Genomic DNA, 21301 nt, shown 5'->3' with positions numbered 1-21301 from the left:
AACCAAATTTGATGTCGGTGAGCGAATATCCGGATGAGAGGCGGGGAGGAGAGCCTGTCCCATGGCAGCCGTCCCCTCGAGAGTGACGCCGCAGCGCTTTCCTCATTCATGACGACAGTCGAGACAGGTCTCGAGTCCCAACCCTGAGAGGAATATCAGTATAATATTTCCTCAAAATCAGGGGTCTTTACAGCTGGATGGAAGTAATCCCGGAAGATTGGCTCGATCACAATCTGCGGATTCTGTTAAGTCCGCTCCCCTTCCTGTACATGGTTTCGTAATGCTTAAATATAGGAGCGGGAGGATTTCTGATTCCAGCCCCATACAGATCCGAACCCGATTTATAATAATTTTCCTCATGGGACTGAATGGTTGAGAATACCTCTCGACACTTCGACGGGAGTTCGACACGAAAAGCTGGCGGTTCCCTACGCGGCTATGCAGCGGCAGCCGAATTTAAGGAGTTCCTATTCGTCGAGTGATGCGTCATCAAGAGAATTGAATAGGGGAGGAGCTGAAGCGTCCGCGAACAAGGGGTTAGCCTAGAGTATATCAAGAGTACCTTCGAGTTTCCTCCCGCAATCGATGATCGCCCGCTACGGAGCTCGATGAAGGAGACTTGAACCTCGAGACGCTTGACGTCGTCGTGCGCTCCGGAATCGGCACTCCATGCCACCAATCCTGCCCGCTCGTTTCCACCTAGACCATGGTTTTAGATCTCTCGTGCCGGAGACCATCTCACAGTGTCGTCGATGGAGTCCTAGGCTTTCGAGGGCTCTCCTCCTGATAAATGACGGAAGCTCTTCTGGCAGAATCTCGAAAGAGTACAACGGTTTCAAGGGTGTGGGCATTGCCGAGGACTCTTACTGGCAAATGTTCTCCGGTCGTGATTCCATCCCCATGTATCACGAGAGACTCCTTCCTTTCATTCCATTCCTGAGCGAGCCAGTTCCGAATCAGTACTCCGCGTACATATTTCGAAATCTCACTCTCCTCCAGCGAATTCTTCGGATCCCATCAGGCAACAAGATTCGCTGCCGAACCTGGCAGGCACCCCCGTCGAGTTGTCTGCGTACGCGAGTTCCGGAATGCGGATAAAACTTCGCCCACGGGATTTCGAGATTGTAGTATGCTCCTCGGATACGATCGAGACGAATCGAGAAGCGAGGCAGATCTCACGGACGAGTCAGCGATAGGGAGATTCCGAAGTTCCCTAGACCAATAATTCCAGCGCCAGAGACTCTCCCGAGTTCTAGGAGAGATATCTTTGTCGCTGAGCGGGATAGCCTTATGAACTCCATAAGTTCCTCGTATAATTCTGATCGGGTGCCGTTCGTGCTCGAAAAAGCCGGTGGAAGGTCAGCTTCGATGGAGTCTGGAGTCTTCTTCCAGGGTCACATTCCTCATTCATTCATTCAAGCAAGCGAGCAAATATAATAAAATAATGACGATATAGATCGAATCACGAAAAAAATTGCGCGCACGCCGGTGCCGTGCAGAAATGCGGAGTCGACAGAAATTTGGATGGGCTTTCTCGAGATTGAGAGTCCGTCACTGATGCCGGCCTGGTGGTCCCGTGCTTAAGACTCAGGGAGGCTCCCTTCGAATCAACCAAGGTCTTATCTTATCTTGATCATCCCGGTGAGAAGGTATATATATATTTCTCGTTCGATCGGTGAGCTGGCGGGAGCTCAAGAATTAGGAACTTCTAATCAGCGATCATTCCTAAGCTGATGAACTTGCAGTCGAATATTCGTTCCGCAGGAATCTCCGAAGATAAATGCTTCGGAACATTGTCTGATGTTATCCGAATTTCGTCGTGCGCACGAGAACTTCGTGCGATTCGAGCCCGTCGGACGGGACTGGAATTGGATTAGGCCACTTTCGATCGTTGTCAGCCTACAGCATGCTCCTGGAGACATTGGCCATCGGAATCGGGCTTGGGTTGAACTCATTCGAAGTATGTACCATCCATGAGATGCTAGCATGGAACGTCATGAAGCGCTCGGAATCCAAGTCAGCACCCGAGATTATTGAGCATCAGAAATCGCTAGAGAACCGCCAAAGTCTCTAGTGATAAGCAGTCGTTAGTTGAATCAGCGAATCTCTCGCAGATGCATGGATCCCGCCATTATCATGTAAGAGGGTCCGATCGAGTGCAAATCATCGAGAGGGTTCCGATGTTCCTACCAACCCCCGCGAAAAACTGTAGAATCCTTGCTCAGGACGCATTACCCGAAAACGACAGCTCAATGCATTCTGTTCACGAGTATATAGAGCTTTATTCTCTTTCTTCTCGAAGAAAGGCAATGGAAGCCGATTATTATTCAAATCCGTGAATCGCTACTTTGCCTATTTCTGTCGCAAACTCCCACGGTGTTTCTTCCAGTCGACCCAACCCTTCTCGGCAGAAATCGCAGCCATAGATCTCAGGCTGCGATTCCCTATCCTGATGCAGTCGGTCGAGGCAAACATTAGATTTTGATCAGGGTATCGCGAGGAGATCGAGACGATTGATATCCTCCTGCGGAATGATAGGCTTCGATTTCCTCGCGCCGGTGGTGTCATATCTGTGTCGTAGAGGTTGACCATATCATGAATGCGCGAAATCCTGCAACGAATAGGTCTCTGATACGGTTCTGCTCATATATATGTATATTCTCGACTCCCCCACATCCCTCAACGACGCTTTGCACACTCGTAGGCCGAGCATAGATCCGAGTGAATTATGAGAAGGAGCTCGGTGGATTCCGTGAACTCCTCGCTCGAAACAACAGCGGAATTTCCGCACATATTTTGGACAAAATGTGAAAGCGACGACCTCGGAGCAGCGCCCCGCTTACGCGTGATGTACCGGTCCTTCATTGGAGGGCTACACAAAACATAAATCTAGGTGACCATTGCCAAGCTATTATGCGCTGGCTTCAGGTTGGACGCAGCCCCGCATCTGCTTGGGTGTTGAAGACGATTGGACGTTCCTGTGAGACGATCAGAACGCATCCAGCATCGCCCTCCATTGAGATCGAAACCTGCCGAGAAGGCTGAAGACGTCTGCCGCGACTCGCCATGGCAACTCAGAGACTCGATCTCCCATTCCGGAATATAGTACATACTCTGATTCGGGAAGGAAAATGCTCCCGCCTCGTCGATCCCAAGGCAATCCGGGAAAATTGCCTCTGGCCCCGGCTGTCAAACTCGGCCCTCGTAGAGATTTCGCGCACAAACACCCTTTCGCCTCAGCAGCTGATGAAGCTTACGCAACACATCTTCGAGACGTGCTCGACAAGATGGCGGCAGCAGTGAGTGTCGTCCTCGAGCGTGAGCTTGCTTTCGGATGGATGGAGCAACGTTGTCGCCAATTAGCGAGTGGCCTGTGAGGGCCGGAGCTTGTGGTGAGCGACAAACTCCCGCGAAGTGCTTGCATGACGCGGCTGACGTCCCGGTGACGCCGCGAATCTCTGGAAGGAGAGCCGCCTCTACATGCCGCGCGCATACAAGGACAAGTCGTGCTGATGTTTTCGAACCGCTGAGCGGCTAGCCAAGAACCTCGGTGTTTGATTGACGGCGTTATTGTGGGCATCTCCGGAGATTTGCCGTAATCGCCGACTCATGGCCAATGCTACCTCTACAATCAAATAGTATGAGCAGGAAAGAGTCGCTCCTGCCCACACTTGGTCGATGCATCTCTGGAGGAGTGTCGTGCGCCTTCACCACCGAACGCAAGACCTCACCGATTCGCCGAGACACAACGACCGTTCCCTCTGGCTTTCCCGTGCTGATGAAGTTGACGGCCGTTCCGAGGGTAGGTTCCTACACTGCCAGTGCCTGACCAATCGATCGTTGGGAAAACTCATTTTATGCCGTTCGAGAGACCGTAACTGGGGATGGAATGCATCCTGCATTTTTTCTCAGCGGCGGGAAACACTCCATTATTCCGTGGAAGTACATAGTTCGCTCATCTTCCCTTGGAGGGGGGGGGCGATCCTTCCTCAAATGTCGTATTTCGCTTGTGACGTCCTCCAGTGGATTTTCGTTCGGGAAGGACCATATTCATTCAAGCAATGCTTTTCCTGGAAATTCTCCATCAGGAAACTGTCGTTCGTCCGACCTTCGCGAAACTCAGCGACGGTGTTCGAATCAGGGTGAATGATAGATCTTTCGATTGCTATGAGCGAAAATGCGAGCTTCAGATACCACAGGGCTTTCCTGAACTGTCCCTGAAAATGAAATCGGGAGTAGAGAGTTGAAAACAACTCAAGTTCTCAAGGGTTGACACCAGCTCAGGTTACCTATGCAATCTTTGAGCGGGATGTTTGGCTGTAATCGGCTACTTGGCGAGATGAGCTTCCCTCCACGTCTCCAAAAAGACGGCGCGTTTCTGCCTGCGGGATAACAATACCCGACGCTCGTGTTTTCTGCTCTCTCCGGTGCACAGTTTGTCGAGTGTCCACCCTTTGAAGCATTTCGGGAAGCTCTGATGCGGAGGGCCCCGTCAACGGCTGCATGAATGAGACAATGAATTAAACATCACGAGTGCGGACGTCGTCGCTCGATCGGGAGACCGGCGGAATCACGCACAGCAATAAATGCAGTGGCGTGACTCGCGACACATGCGGACACAATCCTTCCCATGCGAGCCGGACGACAGCATTTCCATCCCTGCCATTCCCTTTCTAGTACCCTTTTTCCATAGGCGATATTGGGAGCCAAGCCGGACAGCTACATTAGCCGCGGTTGCAGCGGCGACACCGACTGTGACCGGCGGACCTCCAAGGTACTTCCCACCGCACGCTCCATCCATAAGTTCGTGCCGACCGACGACCATAAACTTTTCGGTTTTTTCCTTCCCCATGCCCTCACGATCATGTATACTGTCATTTCGCCTCCGTAATGTCCCTTCCGAGTTTCAGTCCGGCTCTATATTCTAGATTCTAGGACATTTCCGTATCATTTAAGATTTGATAGAGGGAGCGCTGCGGGCTGGATCACTTCTTGAGATTCACGAAAAGAAGCCGCTGGGGCGTCCAGTATGTGTTGGGGTCACGAATCGCGTGCGAAGGAGTTTGTGACGGGGGCTGCCCGAGCAGAGGTCCGCAACGGGTCGCATCGCCGTTTTTCTACACTGCATTTACGCCCATCCACCCAACTGTGACCGCTGTCATCGGAGGGAGCATGTCCGCGAATGGAGATAGATATTGTTTCGTTCCGATAGTCCCGGACACCAGCCGGTCCTGGCTCCCTGCGAGTCTGTTACATTCACTTTCCCTCGCGGAATTTCGAAATGTCTGGTCTATCGAGTGTTCCGAGTTGTGAAATGGAGTGCGAAACCATCGGGGCACGGATAGGACACCTCATGAATTTCAAATAGGATCCGTGAAGGGTTGATTCGTAAGCAGCGTACCGGTTTCCCGTTGCAAGACATTGATTCACTTTTCACACGGCTCTCGCAGAATCTCAAATTTATACATGCACCAGAATCACGGATGAGAACCAAACGCCGTGTCGGTTTTTCTCCACTCGGATGCTTTGACGCATTCTCTTCATCTGGTGTGCACCGGCTGTACGACGTAGCGCTGCTATACGAGTACTGCGGCCTTATGACTTCGCAGCTGAGACGTCTGATTGCATTGAACAGGCGGGGATTACGGAGAGGACTTTCCTAACGCATAGCTTCTCCCCGCAGAACGCTTCGCCCTGGCCTCCTCGGAATATCTAAGGTCCACCCGTGACCTAAAGGTGGCCGTTTGACCCGCCGGGAAGACTGCGAAAGGTAAGAATCGATCGGAGGGCTGTCTTCGGATTCATGATTTTTGTTCAGCCGCTGCCGGTTCTCGGCGGACTCATCGAGACGCTCGATCGAGCCGCTCAGCCGCGGCGACAATCCGGATTCATGTTCTTGCTCCTCATCGTTCACCACTTCACAGCGGGAAACCCTTCAGCGGCAGCAACGCAGGTGTTGACGGCAGACGGAAATGATTTGCAGTTACGCCAGCTGCTTCTTCTTCAGACTGCTGCTGGTCGCAGGTGGGCTCTTTTGTCGGCGCGATGAGTAATCGTGGAGAATTCTAATCTAGTGCGCTTTTTAACACAGGAATAATTCGCTCTCTTCCAGCGGCCGTATTGAGCAGCTCGGTTTGCTATCGGGCCGTTTTCGCAGAAGAGGAGTGCATCAGTGAGTTCCCACACGGACACTATAATTTTTGCAGAAAGCTTCGGGCTTTCGAACGCTGCGTCGAGCGTCCGCCTTCGTCCGTGGGGTCTCCCCATAGATTGTAGGCTTCTGAAGAAAGACGTCGAGCATGACAGCTCTGAAATTCATGTTTTCAGATAAAGGAGTTCTTTGTTATAACTGTGATTCAACACTGGATCCGAATTGTGCCGATCCGTGGAACTTTACTGGATATTATGACATCGGTGTTCCTATACAAAAATGCGTTGGGTGAGTGGGATATCGGTGAGGGGACATTCCCGCCCAGCGGAGCATCGCGACCTCCTTCCCTCCCAAATCTTTCTGAAGAAGGTCATTGCCTCAGGTCTGGGAAACGAGCACGAAATCGTAGAGATTCGATCCCCTCAACGATTCCTCCAAAAACGGCCGAGGCTCCCGAATTCCTTCGTAGTCCTGGACTCGTATAGATCGGAGATTCTCAGCGAATGCTCGTCGAAGCATCCGAAAGCGTTGTGGATTGTGCTCAGACTCCGAAAATTCAATCTTTCAGATGCTGTGTGAAAGTCGTTACGCATAACACGTCCGGAGGTGTCAAAAGGGGCACGAATGTCTGGCGGACGTGCACATCCAGTCTCCAGATCAACCTGTTCCTAGTCGATCATGTGTGTATGCAGGAAAGTGATGGTAATGGCCACATGTGCTTCTGTGAAAGTGATCTCTGTAATGCAGGAAGTTCTCCGGATTTTTGGTTTGGTGCACTTTGGGATCACTGGATGAGCTCTCTTCTGAAAAACAATTATCACTTCTTCGAACCGGGGTACAGGGACTTGCTGCTGAGGTGAGTTGGTGGTGCACTGGCGAACTTGATGCGGCCGGGGTGCGAGAGGTCGAGTACCGGCGAAGAGTTTGACTTTATTTCCGAATCGGCTGTTTCAGGACAAAACTCCCACACCGGAAACCAGCTCCATTCGACGACGTCATCCAGGTGCTGGGGGTTTCGGCAATTGCTCTCATCGTCCACTCCTCCATCAGCACACATTTATTGCACCTCAGCGACTGCAGCACTATGATATAGTAATGTACAGAAAAACGAGACTGCCTGACAAAATGAAGGAAAGAAAGAGTGAGAGACTTGCAACGACTGAGTGGGTATTCTTGCCTGGATACAAATGATTCGAGGAACGAACATACTGGAATAATAACGACAGGGGGATATGACAAAACGCTGTAAGCTGACGCGCCGAACTCCGGTTACCATTACGGGGCGGGATGGGGGCAATCATCGCACGACGGCAAGTGAGTTGGATCGAGCGAGCTCTGTAAGACTCGGCTGCACAATGGCTCATCGAGGACGCAGATAAAATGAGAGAGTTTTGGGATCGAGAGGATTTTTAAGAGACGATCAAAACCACCCCATCAGCTCTTGTCTCTTGAGAAGTGGTTCCCCAAGACGTTCAAGCCGTGGACCCCCGTCAGCCCCTCTATCCTGGGCAGGCCCGAAAATCGCAAAAAGACACTTTGGGAATCATGGCTCTGGAGGAAGCCGTCAGCGGAGTAAATGCCCAGCGGAGCCCGATGAGGTTCAAGTCTCTTCCAAAGATGGGGCGTTCGGGGAATGAGAGGATCCGCATCGACGGTATTTCAGGGTTCAGAAACGGATACGAGTTGGAAGTAGCGGGTTCCGAGGGGGGACGGTAGTGACCAAGACTTTGCGCAGTATTGGGACGCTGCGAATAACGACGCGTGGGTTTTTCCATCCTTGAATCATGTCGAGCAACAGGAGAAGATCGCTCGAGATTAGGAGTATTTCGGGCTAGGGCAAAAGACGTGGGTGGCGGAGCAGACGACGAAATTCACTTCACCCGCGACGGAATGCGGAAAATCGTGTAGCTCTCGAGCCTGATGGTTGTGCTCAATAATATCTTCCGGCGCTTCCCGTTCTCAGTTTCGTTTAGGATGTTCTGCCTCACACCAGAGTCAATAACTTGACCTTCTCCGAGAATTGAACTGTACATAAAGAAGGTGATCGGAAACCTTCCCTCGTACGAGACGGATTCCATCGTAAGCAACGTAGCAAAGATTCGAAGCAAAAACAAAAAAAGTTTGCAAAAAGATCCCAAATTCAATTTCCTTGGATCGGGCAGAAACTGGATCCCATTACCACGGCTCCGACGTCATCTGTGGGACAGCTGGATTGGAATTTTGTGATCGATGGGTCATGATGACTTTTGAAATTTTCTCGAATCAGAATGACACCGATTCAATGTCCCTGCGGTATTCGCCCCCCCCCCTCTCCTTGCCACAGAAGAATTAAGAACCATCTCAAACTCTCACTGCATCCTCTGTAGCAGCAAAGGCGGGCCTCGATCTAGCATCAGCTTATCACTCTCGTTTCACTCCAATATAGACTTCGATTCATCGCAAGTATTGCTCAACATAGCCAAGTCGGAATCCTCCGAGGAAGACATTGGTTCAGCATTCGTAATGTTCTGCTCTGTTCTGCAAGAGAAGTCTCGGAGCATCAATCAATAAGAGTATGCGTGAACACGAGTGAGCACGACGTGCACCGGCTACATAGTGACTCGTTCTGACGGGTCCTAAGTGAAAGAGTTGCCGAGGTGGAAAATGTTCAGGAGTAGAAATCGGTACAGTCAGAACAGAGAGAGAGTCCAGATGAGAAGTGGACGAGATCTCATGAGATCTCGATATGGGAATGATGCGAGGAGAAGTTTATAATCCTGGGCGCTCGTGTCGGAGAAGGACGCCGTGAATTCTGTTGGTACAAAACCCGCCCATTCAATAGGACTACACTTCATGAAGCGCTCTCGGTCGGACGTTAAATACAGTATTACCGTGCAGAAGATGGGAGAAGAGCCCTTGCTGCAGGAAAACACTGGAATCAAGAGTAACGACAGATTCAGAATATATCGAGCATGCACAAGCAGCAGCTTCGTGGAGCTTTCGGGAGGGGCTGTTTGATCTGATCCATTAATCGTGGAAGCTCGCTTGATCGATTGCTAGAGGCTCATTCACAAACTAAGTGGCTGACAGAAGCATAATTAACAAGCGCGAACGATATATCTACGATCTGGAGTGCGCGAGCCGCAAGTCGATCCCTGAATCCGAACAGAATCTCGTGGAGTATCGCCGGCTTCGCTCTCCACTATTCGCATATTCCATATAAAAGAGAATTGATGGACTGAAGATCTCTCGGATCACTCCAATGCGAATCTACGCAGCTCTTCTTGAAGCCGTCTCTGGAAATACGTCGATTGTGATCGGTTCGACGAAGTCCCGGACATATGTTCTGCACTTATATCGTCAGAGCAGGCTTGACGGTCGAAAATAATTCCTGAGCGAGGAAATCGACAGTATGGTGCCCCAACCTCTGTCAGCCTCAGCCGCATACACAGCTTTTCGACGCTCGCGATCAATCAGAGTCCGACAGGGGTGAGGAACCTACGAATGAATTCGAACAATTCACGAACTCGAAATCAGCTCAGGTGAATAAACCTTACTCGATCGGTTTCACACCTCCGTGCTCATTGATTCAGACAGACAGTCGATCGATCAATCAGTCAGTCGCTCAATCGATGCAGAAGCCGATGTGAGTTGATCGTCAAAGAAACAAATCAAAGCTTGCCATCATCTACGTACGTATGAGTGCAATAATTAGGCAAACGAGCCATTTTGTTATTGTAATATCGAGATATAATGAGGAGTCGATGTCTTATAGATAGATGGAATGAATAATATTGTAATCATTGTTGCTAAACTTTTGAATCACATGTTTTCCTTCTCATGAGCCTTTCGGACGGTCTCGATTATCGCCGCTGAGAGCGGCAATGATTATTCCCTCCAACAGGATTCCCTCTGCCGATGAGAAAAGCGGAACAAGGTCCAGCGATCGCTCTAGAAAATTACGGGTCACATGGCTAGATTGTTCCGACAACATCCGTGAAGGGAAGCAACCCTCACCCCCTTAAAAATAAGATCTACCGCGGCAGCCGACGAAGCAGATGACTCCACGAATAGAATTCTCCCGGAATAGTTCCTTGGCGGATGTCTCACCGGAGAAGACCAGTTTGTGAAGCCCCTTAATAATGGAACACGAGCTCGGAGTTTTCAAGCGCCTAGACGTTTAGGTGATCGCTTTCGCAACCTAATTCCACATCGATGAGCCCGACGGGGGTCTGAGCGGAGATGCCTCCCTCCTGAGCTCAGCGCCCTCTCCGGCTTAGTTCCTCCGCGACACGGGACGAGCGATCGGATCACGCAGAAGTAATCGATCAGGAATAGATGCATCTGCTGAGAGGTCCCTGGAATGGATCGCCGCCGGTTTCTCGGAAGGAGTCTTCTGGAGAGGAAGAACGCTCCATCGCGTGGGGTCGTTTTTTTCAGTGGATGGCAGAACTTCTTGTTATAGGTATATCCGATGCATCTTCCATCTCGTATTTTTCATCTGGCAGCGACTCCCTTCGAAGTTGCCAGCGTCTCCGAATTTGTCGCTCTCGCAAGGAATTGCAGCGGCCCTCGTCCAGGCAATCTCATCGTGAGCGAGCCGAACAGGAAATTGATTTCAACGAGATGACACTCCGGTTTCTCACTCTCCGAAGGACGCCCGAACAAGCGTCTCCTGGAGCATCAAACAAGCACAGCACACAGTCAAAACAGGAACACAGGCGTGCGAGCTCTGCTACTCTGCTACGATTGCAGCTCACAAGCATCCGTTCCATGCGCGACGGCCACGGATAGAGGTTCCGTAGGGAGCGTGAAACTGATATACGCTTGAAGTATTCTTTGGAGATTGCGAACGCTGAACGCCTGCAAGAGCTCTCGGCTCCCACGGGAGACGCATCCGACGTCTCCTCCAGTATACGACGCTCGAAGACAGTGTCGCAGTGAAGTTTTTCCAAGTCAGCGGGAGACATGATTCCCCTCGATATTCAAAGCTCCCATCCCCGCGAGCGGATGCTCCGCATTATGGAGTTCAAGCAGCACGGAGGTCATCATTCTCAATATGAAGGGATGGAGAACGTATATGATGAGTTTCTCTTCGGCAGCTCCGATATTTCTCTGAGACTTCTGCGAAAAAGTCGAAAGCCTCCGATCTGTCAATCGGCCATGATTCCGCCTCTCCTCGAAGGCCTCTCGGGAATATTCGCGGTCCGCGTCTCCCTTCGTATCCGAGCCCTTCGGAGACGTTTATACTCATATTGTATCTGAGAATGCTCGGAGCCATCTGTCGATGTCATCGAGCTCGGCTTTCGGGAAAACTCCCGCTCTGATCAGATTTATAACGATAATCTAGCGGCTCAAGGCTCCGGATAATTGAAAAAGGGAACGTACGGGTGGGGCATCGATCCATGGGCGTGAGGCGCGGGATCGGATACGCCTGCCCCAATGGTGAACTCCGAGGAATTCTCATAACTTCATCCTCCGAACCGGAACCGAGAGAGGTTACGACTCCGTTGCGTTCGGCTGCTCCTGATTTTCTCCCCCAGCGAGGAACCGATGCGAGAAGCATCACGCGGCCGCTCCGGAGCCACAGCAAATGTCGATCCGAGTTTCCCAAAGTTTACTTTGGTCTCTTAACGAAGCGACGTCGCGTCGTTTGTCTCGATTTCTCTTCCGGACACGGATTCTCTGTGTCGTCGAGTTGAACTCGGATCTCCTCGACTTCCTGTTGGCTCTCGAGCGGTCCGGCTTCGCTTCCGGAATCGCCGCGTGACACTTTCCCGCTTTCCACTTATCACCTCTGCGATCTACTGCACTCGACGACTGCCGTTTCTCCTGCTTGAAGTCCAAGTCCGAAAGGGGAATCGGCGTGAACTATCGGAGCGTCTTATCCAAACGAACGGTCAGAGCCCAAAAGCGATCCGGGCTTACAATCTCGAGTTCGAGTCCCGATCGGGGAGGCTTCGATCTTTCCGCGGGATGACTCCGGCTCTCTCGATCTATGCTATTCAAGAGTGTATCTGGCATTGGAACAGAGTTTGGAGAGGCCAATCGCTCCTCAGATTCCATTCGTTTCTTCCCTTTCCTCGGAGGAGTTCGAGAAAATTGCGGTTTTCGCTCCGGGAAAAAACGAGATCGCACATACCAATCAAGTGACTTACCCTCTGTGTGGCTGGCGGTCCGATGGCCACCAACGCTGCCACCACCCCTACCGACGCCTCTTCCTGCCAATCAAGACGGAATCGGTTTTCCGTTCAGCGTCATCTGCTCCCAAACCCATGAGCCGTCAAAGCACCGGAACCTTTTTGAATATCGGATCGGATGGCGAGAAAATAAGCGGAAGGAAATCAGAGAGCGACTCGAGTGGGTGGATGGAACAATGCTCGAGGAGAAATTAGCGAATCGAAGTCGAGATCAAGGAAGTTTTCCAAAATGCAGCTCCAGGGAATCGCGAAGCGGCGACGTATTACTCCTCTCGTCCATTCGCGAGATAAGTCCTGGAACGAGATCGAATTGTTCCCTCCGGGCGGTAGCGGGCCTCTCCGACTCCGACCGGAGGAGCGGATCGCTGACCGAGAAGACGACGGAAACGCGAGCAAACACACGGAATCATCCCTCGGCTGAACAACGGAATGCGGCGTCGTCCCTTGACCTACCGGCGGTTTAAGGACTCTCGCGGGGCTCTTTTCAGCGCATGATTACGGTACAGCGGAGACAAAGCCGCCACGCCACCACCGTCCCGTGTCGTTGGACGGACAAAAGGATTCAAGCAAACAAGAGAGGCAAAGGGTAACAGGCACCAAGACCAGGGGCTTTCTGCACCAGGACCAGGACTTAATATGATCCCTGCTCGTGGGCTCAAAGACTTCGTCCCAGATCCTCGTGAGGTTGTCAGCTGTCCGCGGCAGACAGACCTGAGGAGGACGGCGTACTCGATGGCGGATTGTTTTGTTTACGCCATCGGTCACTCGAAGCTCCGAGCTTTTGTTCAAGATGAGTTTCCATCGACACGGGATAAAGAGCTAGTTTTCCTGTAGCTCAAACGCTGCGACCGGGGGTCCTGAAATCTGGCCTCTTGACGAAAAAGAGGTGACGAGAACTTTCTCATATGGCGCAGGAGACTTGTCCGAAGTTTTAGGAGTCGGAGAGTCTCGTCTGGGCGACGCAGCACTTTTCCCTCCGGAAAAAAAGTCCTCGTTCAGACTGAGAGTTTAAAGCGGTCTAATTGGTTTTTGTCGTCAATCGCAGCGACGGCACGCCGGGACATGGGGTGTAAGATGTCGCGGACGGAACAGCCTCGACGAGAGTGAAATTCCGAACGAGTTCGTGCCTGCTGCTGGAAAAGATAGAGGAATGCCCGAGGCTGGGTCGCGAGCTAATCTAGACCGGAGGCAATTTCAGCAGCGAGCCGATTTCGCGGGCCACTGACGAAGGTCGAGCGAGGGAGCAGGGGAGCGACCAAGCGACGGACCGACCCAGTCGCCCACTTCGGAGTGAGTGGCGGAGCGACAGAGTCACGAAGACAATCTCCGCTCTCCAATTGGACGGATGTTTTTCTTGTTCTGTTGGCGGGCGATAAAGAACCGAGGATGGAAATCGACAGAAAACCAAGCCGAGAGCGTCTCGTTCACGGGAATCGTCCCCGTCGGAACGGCCTGTCCCGACTAGGCCGGAAAAATGATTTGTCCCGCTCAGTGTCGCGCATTCCTCGAGCGGAGAGCGCGACCGAGAGCCTTGCGGGACGCATTCGCTGCTCCATGACACCATGACATCCTCGGTGGCCAAAAAAACCGAGCCGTGCAAAAAATTGTTTTCTGGGAGCCCACCGCTCCGCCGGGGGTCGACGAGTTCGCGATGTGTGGTGCCCGAAAAAGTCGGAAGATTACTCGAAAGCGCTTCTTAGTTTCAGGGCGATGAATGGCGGTGCAGACGTCTGTGCGCGTTTTTGCGATTGCGCTATCAACGAACGCTCATCTTGGTTCTCAGATCCCAGATTTGTAAGTGGCCGTCTCATCTGGCGGGCCTCGACCAACTCCACGCAGTCGAGAGGTTCCGGTCCGCCATGCCGTCGACGGAGAGAGAGGAGGAGAACGTTTTTAGTCTGTTCTTATATTTATGTTTGTCATGATGTTTTCAAATTTTTCCATTCCTGTGGCCCTTCTCTATCGTGTCACCGATCGCCGTGTACCCTGACGGCTTCCCGCAAACGAGCACTTACACGAGAGGCTTCTGACTTTTACTATCCGAAACCTGACTGCATACTGACTTCGGCAAAAAGCGACTAAGTCCATGCGAGCATTAGCTTGCTTTCTTCGCCCGAGATGTTGATGGCTCGAATCAAGGGATCAGATTGAGCAAGAGATAGGGTAATGAATGATTTGCTCTCTTCCATGGAAGCTCTTCTCGTTTATTCATCCTACTAATTAATGGGTCCACCCAATACATGAGTTCTCGTAGATTTCCTCGGCTCATAGGAACTTCCCAAATTATGATGTCCGGAAAAACGCGTGGATTCTCGTCCCTGGAGAGATGTTGGGGTGTGACCTATGGAGCCGTTAGCTCAGCGAATTAAGAATGGAACACCCTTGATGAAATGCAGAACCTTTTCATTGTCTCCCGATTGCGTTCTCTTACGTCGTGAAGTAAAGCTTAAATGAGTAGAACTCGGCCTTCGATCCATTAGATCTCACAATCTCTTTTCCCTTACAAAGCTCCGATATATCGAGCGAGGGAAAAGCGCCAACGTCCTCCAATTCGACTCCTCTCGGATCGAATTTTCTGCTTATCCCAATCAGCTCAATCAGGAGCTTCGGCGGAGTTTCTATCGAGAATTTCCGTACGTTTGCGGATCGAATTGTCAGGAAAAGGGCGTTTTGCTCGAGAGTGAGTCCAACCTACATATTCTCTAGATTTCTAGATCGGGTCAAACCATCACCGGCTGATGGGTACTCTGGCCTCCTGGACTGCTGCCCCCAGAACTACTTCCAGGATCAGGGTTCCCCCCACCACTACGAGTGACTCCGCAGGTAGAGGTGGACTCCTTGTCCTTTTTCCTAGCCTGATACGCAGCAACCTGACGGAAGAAATTCTGATGTTAGTCATTCGATTATTATCATTATCATTCGTCCACGCAGAGACTCCTGGAGAGGGAGTCTACTGATATTGGCCGACGCCGGCGACGAGTCACACGAGTCGGTCGCACGGACTCGGTCTGAGGAACAATCGAATATGTGCTATTTTGCGAGCTCGACGATTCCGGAAGATTCATAGTGTCTCCCTCTGCAGCTAGGACCTCGTCGTGCATCAAGGTCGCAGAGTCATCCGTAACGGGCGATTTCCCCGTACTCGGTAACGGACACGACTAGGACCTCAATCCGTATCTCTCGGTTTGGTCGAAGCCGACACTATTTCTCCGAGACCCTGTTTCCAACAGCACTGAGCAGTCACGGACATGACATGTCGGAAATTCCGGGAGCCTGAGTAGCTTGGATCGACGGAGTTTCGAGCCTTGAGGTGCTTCCACGTAGCGCGAACTGTTCAGGTCAGATTTTCGGCCAACCCTCTGAGATCATTTACATTTTCGATGGAGCATTCGGATCCCATTGCGACTATCGCGCACGACATCGCGTCGTAGACCAGACGTTGGAAGCCCTGAAGTCAATCGACCTGAACACGGATCGGTATCGATCGTCGAGACCGCAGATGACTTCCGGATATACACGCAGGGATCGACGACACAAGAGCTGGTGCCCAGTCGGCCTCTACGAGGGCGCATGCATCGTCGGAGAGGTCCTGCGTAACATCACAGCTATATATATCTGCTCCCCCGATCGTACATAGACGAACGGGCAGATTCCCAGACACCAGGCGCTCACCTCTCTGAGGCATTCGTCCACTTGTTTCTGTAGGAGACGTCGCAGCTGAAGCAATTCGACTCCTCTTGTGATCAGCGGTTGTTGAGACCTCATGCGAGGATTCCATCTGGGAAGGCACGAAAATGGATAGAATAGGCGCTATAGAGATAGGGCTGAGCATTGGTACTCTCCCGCTCGAAGGCATCGGACATTATCCACAATGCTGGCCACTTACCGACAGTAGTAAGTTTTCCACAGTCGGATCCTCCTGAGAGATGCGACGGGGAAGAGCACACTTTGTTGGGGATAACGAGTGTACATGGGGTTCACAAACTGGTCTATGTTGGAGTTGATCATTGACCACAAAGACTGCGTTTTTTCCTTGAGATTCTGCGAGAGACGAATTCTCATTGTTATCCAATGCCGGAGTCTCGAGGACCTCCTCGGAGGCAGGTCGGGGGTGCAGGCTCAACTCACCTTTTCCCCTCGAATTTTCTCGCTATTGTACAGAAAAGTCCCGAACAAACAGCTGTACAGGTGGTCCAGTATGGTGACCAGGAAATTCTCGTTGAATTCAAATGCGTTTTGGAACTGCTTCATGACCTAGAATGATACCGCGGTTCTTCGATGTAGGAGAGCTGTCGTAATCGAGCAGACGATTACCTCCGGAAACTTAAGTATGTTTCCTACCTGCCAAGTGCAATCAACGAATTGCACGAATACTGGACTTCGATCCGAGTCCGAGTAATGATCGACACCGTGACCGTAACGCGTTCCGAACATGTGACCGAAAGAACACCATTCTTTCTCGATAAGCACCTGATATCCTGTGGTCGGAGGATAAATAAAGAATTACAGATCGGAGCCGAGAGAATGAGAAGTCATCGTGGGAATTCTTCGAGAATATCCCTGTCTTCCCTGAGCGATACATTGAAGATCTCGACTGCATTGAGCTCGAGATGTGCCCTCACTCGCCCTTACGGAGAGCAGAATACGCTGATTCAACGGACATGTTCGAATACGCACCTTTAACAGTTCTGTAATAGGGATCGAGGAGCAGCATTGCGAGCGATGTCAATTGAGACGTTCGATCCCAGCCGTCACTACAGTGCACCAGAACCGAAGACCGGCTCCCCTCGACCTAAGCGAGAATGTTCGATGAGCCAGGACCGAATTCACCGAATCCTTGGAAGCCCGACATGTCTTATGATGTGATCAACCCTAGTTGTTTCCTCGTGCTCACCTTGTATGCTATTTTCACGGCGCCGGCAAGCACACACCCTATGTGATCTAACCAATGGGTGCTCTCGACATTCGACAACCAGTGATTGTCTTCGATGTTCGGAAAGCAGGCTTCCGAGAGCTTCCGTAGAGACTCTCGCATCACGTGAATATTGTGAATATCTGTAGAGAGGGAAAGAAATTCGCCGGGTACTAGACATGAGTTACAACTCACAATGAAAGACACAGATAATCAGGCTCGTTCCTGACGAGCCCAAGAATAGGTACGGGATACGAACCTAAAAAGGTGATCTCGGCGTTCTTCTTGTAGACATCTTCGCTTTCATAACCTCCACCCATAGCCTTGTTCGCAACAGCATTGACAAGCGGTCTCGCATCCATAATGTACAGCTTGGACGAATGCGTGTTCGCCTCCATGATATAACTGAGGTATTTTTCGTCTTCCGTACACCGCTTGCCGACCATCCCAACCAGAGGCTGAGCACAGCGTGTGATGGTCGCATGAGTTTCGGGATGGATCCAGGAAAGCACCGGAAGTCGACCCCTGGACCGGAAACCCGCGACAACTTCCAACATGGGATCATCTGCTAAAGCGGGAACCCCGAAAATCTCAGGGTACGTGTCGCAGAGCTTGTAGCTGAAAGAGGGACACCCTCAATGCCTGAATGATTGATTCCGTTTTCGTCCGAGTTCACGTACAAGGGTACAAGGTATATTTAACTACTCAACGAATAACCTAGAGATCTTACCCGGAGTTCTTATTGCAAATCCTCCAGCTCTCTGTCGGCAATCCCTGACGTTTGAGTTCGGCTTCTGCGTCGTATACCGACCAACCATTCTCTGGGAACTTCTCCGAGTAGTCAAACGCGAAGAATTCCAAGTTATTCGTCAAGGGGAAAGCGTACTGTGTCATCTTCGTGAAGATGTCGCGACGAGAGTGTCCCTCCTGAGGGATTCAATGAGAAAAATTTCAAATTATTTCGATACAAACTTCCTTCTGCAGAGAATCCGGATCGCATCTGGTACTTATATCATCGTCCACCGAGCTCTGGCAAAACGTCAATCAAACCTGTTTGTGTGCGAATTTAAGTGACCGCATGTCTTTGCATACGACCTCGATCCCATACGCATTTTCCTGCTTCGAGGAGTGATATCCGATCTGGAGATCATGGGAAAGTCAGGTCACGGCTTCCCTTTGTCATACTATGAAAGTAGAGAGATCCCTATATCGGCCTGAACATTTTGAATCGAAGTTGAATTACCTTCTCTATCCGTGAAATCACTCCTAGAGGTACGTCCAAAACGTAGATGGGATCCACGCTCTTGAAATACAGTTTGTAGTTCGTGACGTAGAGCGTGCCTCGAATCGGGTCGTGGAAAGGGCAGAGATAGGACACGTCCTGAGCTGTGGGTTGGGGTAAGCGTCGTTCATAGATCAGCCGAGTTCTTGAGCTCGATGAGACGTCGCAAGCGTTTTCGAGGCATTATTATGCTGTCCAGGTTTCATGAGACAACATACCATTTTTCAGGGGCGGCTTCTCGCCGGGGAGAAGCGGGATATCCTCGAAATTCAGGGATTTCTGCGGAAAGAGAGAGGACGTCTGTTAGAACATCTGAATCTAAGGAGACGAGAAGCGTGGCGAAACACTCGCGTCCATGGCGTCGTGGTTCGAACAATGATTTGCACGACTCACTCGAGCATTGCTGTCCATGGTGTTCGCGTTGCTGGATCCTTGATCGGAGGCACTACCCGAGACGAGGCTCGACGTTGGCGTCACGCTCCCACCTATGGAGAAATATAATTGTCCGTCAATTCCTCTTTCTCCTTTGACGTCCATGAGCCTTCCCACCGCTAAGGCAAGAGCTTGACGTCTGTCGAGGTTTAGCACTAGCATTGTTTTTTTTCGGGAGCGACCGACGCATTCTCCGGGAAACTCGACGTTTCGTTGAAACGGTCTCTACGACGCCGACGCTACTTTCTGGCATAACATTCGAGACTTCGTCGCCGGTTCGCCTCCCTTTACCGTGGTCGGTCGAGCTCGCAGCAGCTGACGCATTCAGGTTAAAAGTCTCTCGTGAAGAGGACGAAAGTTCCAGCAGCGTGTCCAAAGACTTCGTCACTTCGTACAACATGGAAGATTTATCCAAGCCTATAGAGAGAAGAGAGAACGATTTCGTTACTCGCCATCGACGCCGCGGCACTCGAAGCTCCTCGAGGAGCTTCCCCTGCAGTGGAGATGAGGCGCTCGCAACCAGGGTCTCGCGTGCAGGGTCAGGAACCAGCGGGTGCTCTTTGCTCGATGTCGATCCTTATCCATGCATTCCGCAACTCCCACTCAATCAGTTGAACGTGCTTGGATTTTGCGGGGATGAGGTAACTCAAACCCAAAGGGTTGCAAAATTAAACAGGATCGGCCTCTTTGTGGGCAACGTATGTGCGCCGCGAAGAGCGACGACCGAAAATATCCCGAACCGGATGTCAGTGGGCCCTACGATGCGGCGGCAAGCTTGCTGAGCACTGTGTCGTACGAAATCAATCTCTCATCGGAGGTTCCCCGAATACCCGTCTAAGTCGAAACACTCAAGTCAGCTGCAATGCAGTCTCCAGTCACCGAACCTCCACCAAAAATTATTCGCGGATAGAAGCACACTGGACAGAGCTGGAGAGGTTCCTCCAGTTGCTGTCAAAGCGACGGAGGAGGCATTTTAGTCTTGAACTAGAGCCCAAAGGATCCCCTGCTGGATTATACCGGTATAACTTAAGCCATGATTAACATAAATCCCTATACCAAGCGGGAGGAAGCTGGCGAGCAATCCTTGAAATCTCACCGGAATCCTGCGAATCCCTTTCATCACCCATTTTCCGGCGCTGCGTCGAACGCTCCTGGGGGGTTTATCAAAGGAGAGTTGAGGCCGAAGCACCGTAGGTATCCGGGAACTCAGAAGGAACAAACACTCATTTAATCACACCATCCACCATTTGACAATTGACTGACAGAAAATACGCCCAACTTGGGTCTCTGCTTGTATTGTTATTGCTGGGGCATCCGCTACCGAGAGAGCTACGGACGGAGGTCGCCCGTTACCAGTTTGAATTTTGGCGCGAACTATCCTGAAGCTGTGCGGAAGCGCTATTCATCATATCTCCTTCGTTCTGGGCCATGTGCGTAGATATCTCCGATTTGACTCATGAGGCAAACTCGATCGGCTTCCGCTTGGCTGCGCTACCTCGCGACAGGGTGGAAGCGACATTCGAACCGATGAATTATTGGGGAGTCTAGATTCAGACCACTACAGCTTCGGAATCTTACTCGAAGCGTAGTGGCAGCTCATTCGGGTTTCGCTCGGACGCGAGAGCTCGGAGCAATCCACGTAGCGGATATCGGCGACTGAATTCCGATCTGCCTGCATTTCTCTGGAAATCAGGTGAAGATTTGGATTCCAGAAAGTTCCGAGTGTGGCTGCATTCACCCGCAACGATTCCAGCCTCTTTGAACTCCGCGCCATTTTGGATGACTGAAAAAAGTCGTTAGATCAAATTTCGTTTAGCCCAATATCGGAATGTGAGAAACAACGAAATCGTGATTCATCTCTTCGTTTCTTACGCGTGTATCCGCGGCGTCCGGTCAAGCGTAGTCACGAAGAAGTTGCCCCCTCCCCCTTTTCGGTGGACTACGACGAGTACATGAAGGCCCAGCGGCAAGACTCTGTCCCTTAGAAGCACGGTCTCCCGAGTGCTCCGATCGACGCTGCATTCACTTCAGAATTCGAAGAAGCGTTCTAGGTGAGTGATGCATTCTCAGAACGTGCCAGGTCGCGGAGCCTGGATGGTCAAGGATCGTTCGCTATGCAGCTTCCGATCATCCAGATAGAAGGATAATTCTTATATTCATGGATGGTCGGACGGTGAGCCTCCTTCCTATTTTGTACAAACATAGAGTTCGGGAAAGCATTATTATCGATGATCCGAGGTCCACCAATTCTTGGGTTCATGATGGAATGGATCCATACGTCTTTCGATGCATTACATTGACGATTGGTAGGAGTCGAGGATTCTCGCGTTGTCCATCGAGCTAAT

The 21301-nt window shown here is 51.2% G+C and overlaps 2 protein-coding genes across 2 annotated transcripts; one reads left to right on the top strand and one right to left on the bottom strand.

Annotated features, from left to right (window-relative positions):
• Positions 1-5965: 5965 nt before the first annotated feature.
• LOC100900467 (protein quiver) lies at positions 5966-6677 on the top strand. Its single transcript, XM_029112544.1, has 4 exons — positions 5966-6024; positions 6113-6172; positions 6328-6439; positions 6534-6677. The coding sequence occupies exons 1-4, from the start codon at positions 5973-5975 to the stop codon at positions 6634-6636; spliced, it is 327 nt and encodes a 108-aa protein (XP_028968377.1). The 5' UTR covers positions 5966-5972; the 3' UTR covers positions 6637-6677.
• A 7844-nt stretch (positions 6678-14521) lies between these two features.
• mtm (phosphatidylinositol-3-phosphate phosphatase) lies at positions 14522-20260 on the bottom strand. Its single transcript, XM_003747186.2, has 15 exons — positions 20053-20260; positions 19248-19373; positions 18918-19009; positions 18743-18803; positions 18486-18628; positions 18293-18382; positions 17973-18169; positions 17502-17860; positions 17225-17385; positions 17008-17122; positions 16672-16808; positions 16459-16584; positions 16217-16371; positions 16003-16108; positions 14522-15200 (listed from the first exon to the last, which is right to left on the bottom strand). Exons 1-15 carry the CDS (start codon positions 20081-20083, stop codon positions 15051-15053), a joined length of 2049 nt encoding a protein of 682 aa, XP_003747234.1. The 5' UTR covers positions 20084-20260; the 3' UTR covers positions 14522-15050.
• Between the last annotated feature and the right edge of the window lie 1041 nt (positions 20261-21301).

The sequence above is a fragment of the Galendromus occidentalis genome, unplaced genomic scaffold, assembly GCF_000255335.2.
Source record: "Galendromus occidentalis unplaced genomic scaffold, Mocc_1.1 scf7180000077514, whole genome shotgun sequence".
Lineage (NCBI taxonomy): Eukaryota > Metazoa > Arthropoda > Arachnida > Mesostigmata > Phytoseiidae > Galendromus > Galendromus occidentalis.
Note: the sequence above shows the minus strand (reverse complement) of the source record. Positions and strands in the feature narration are given on the sequence as shown.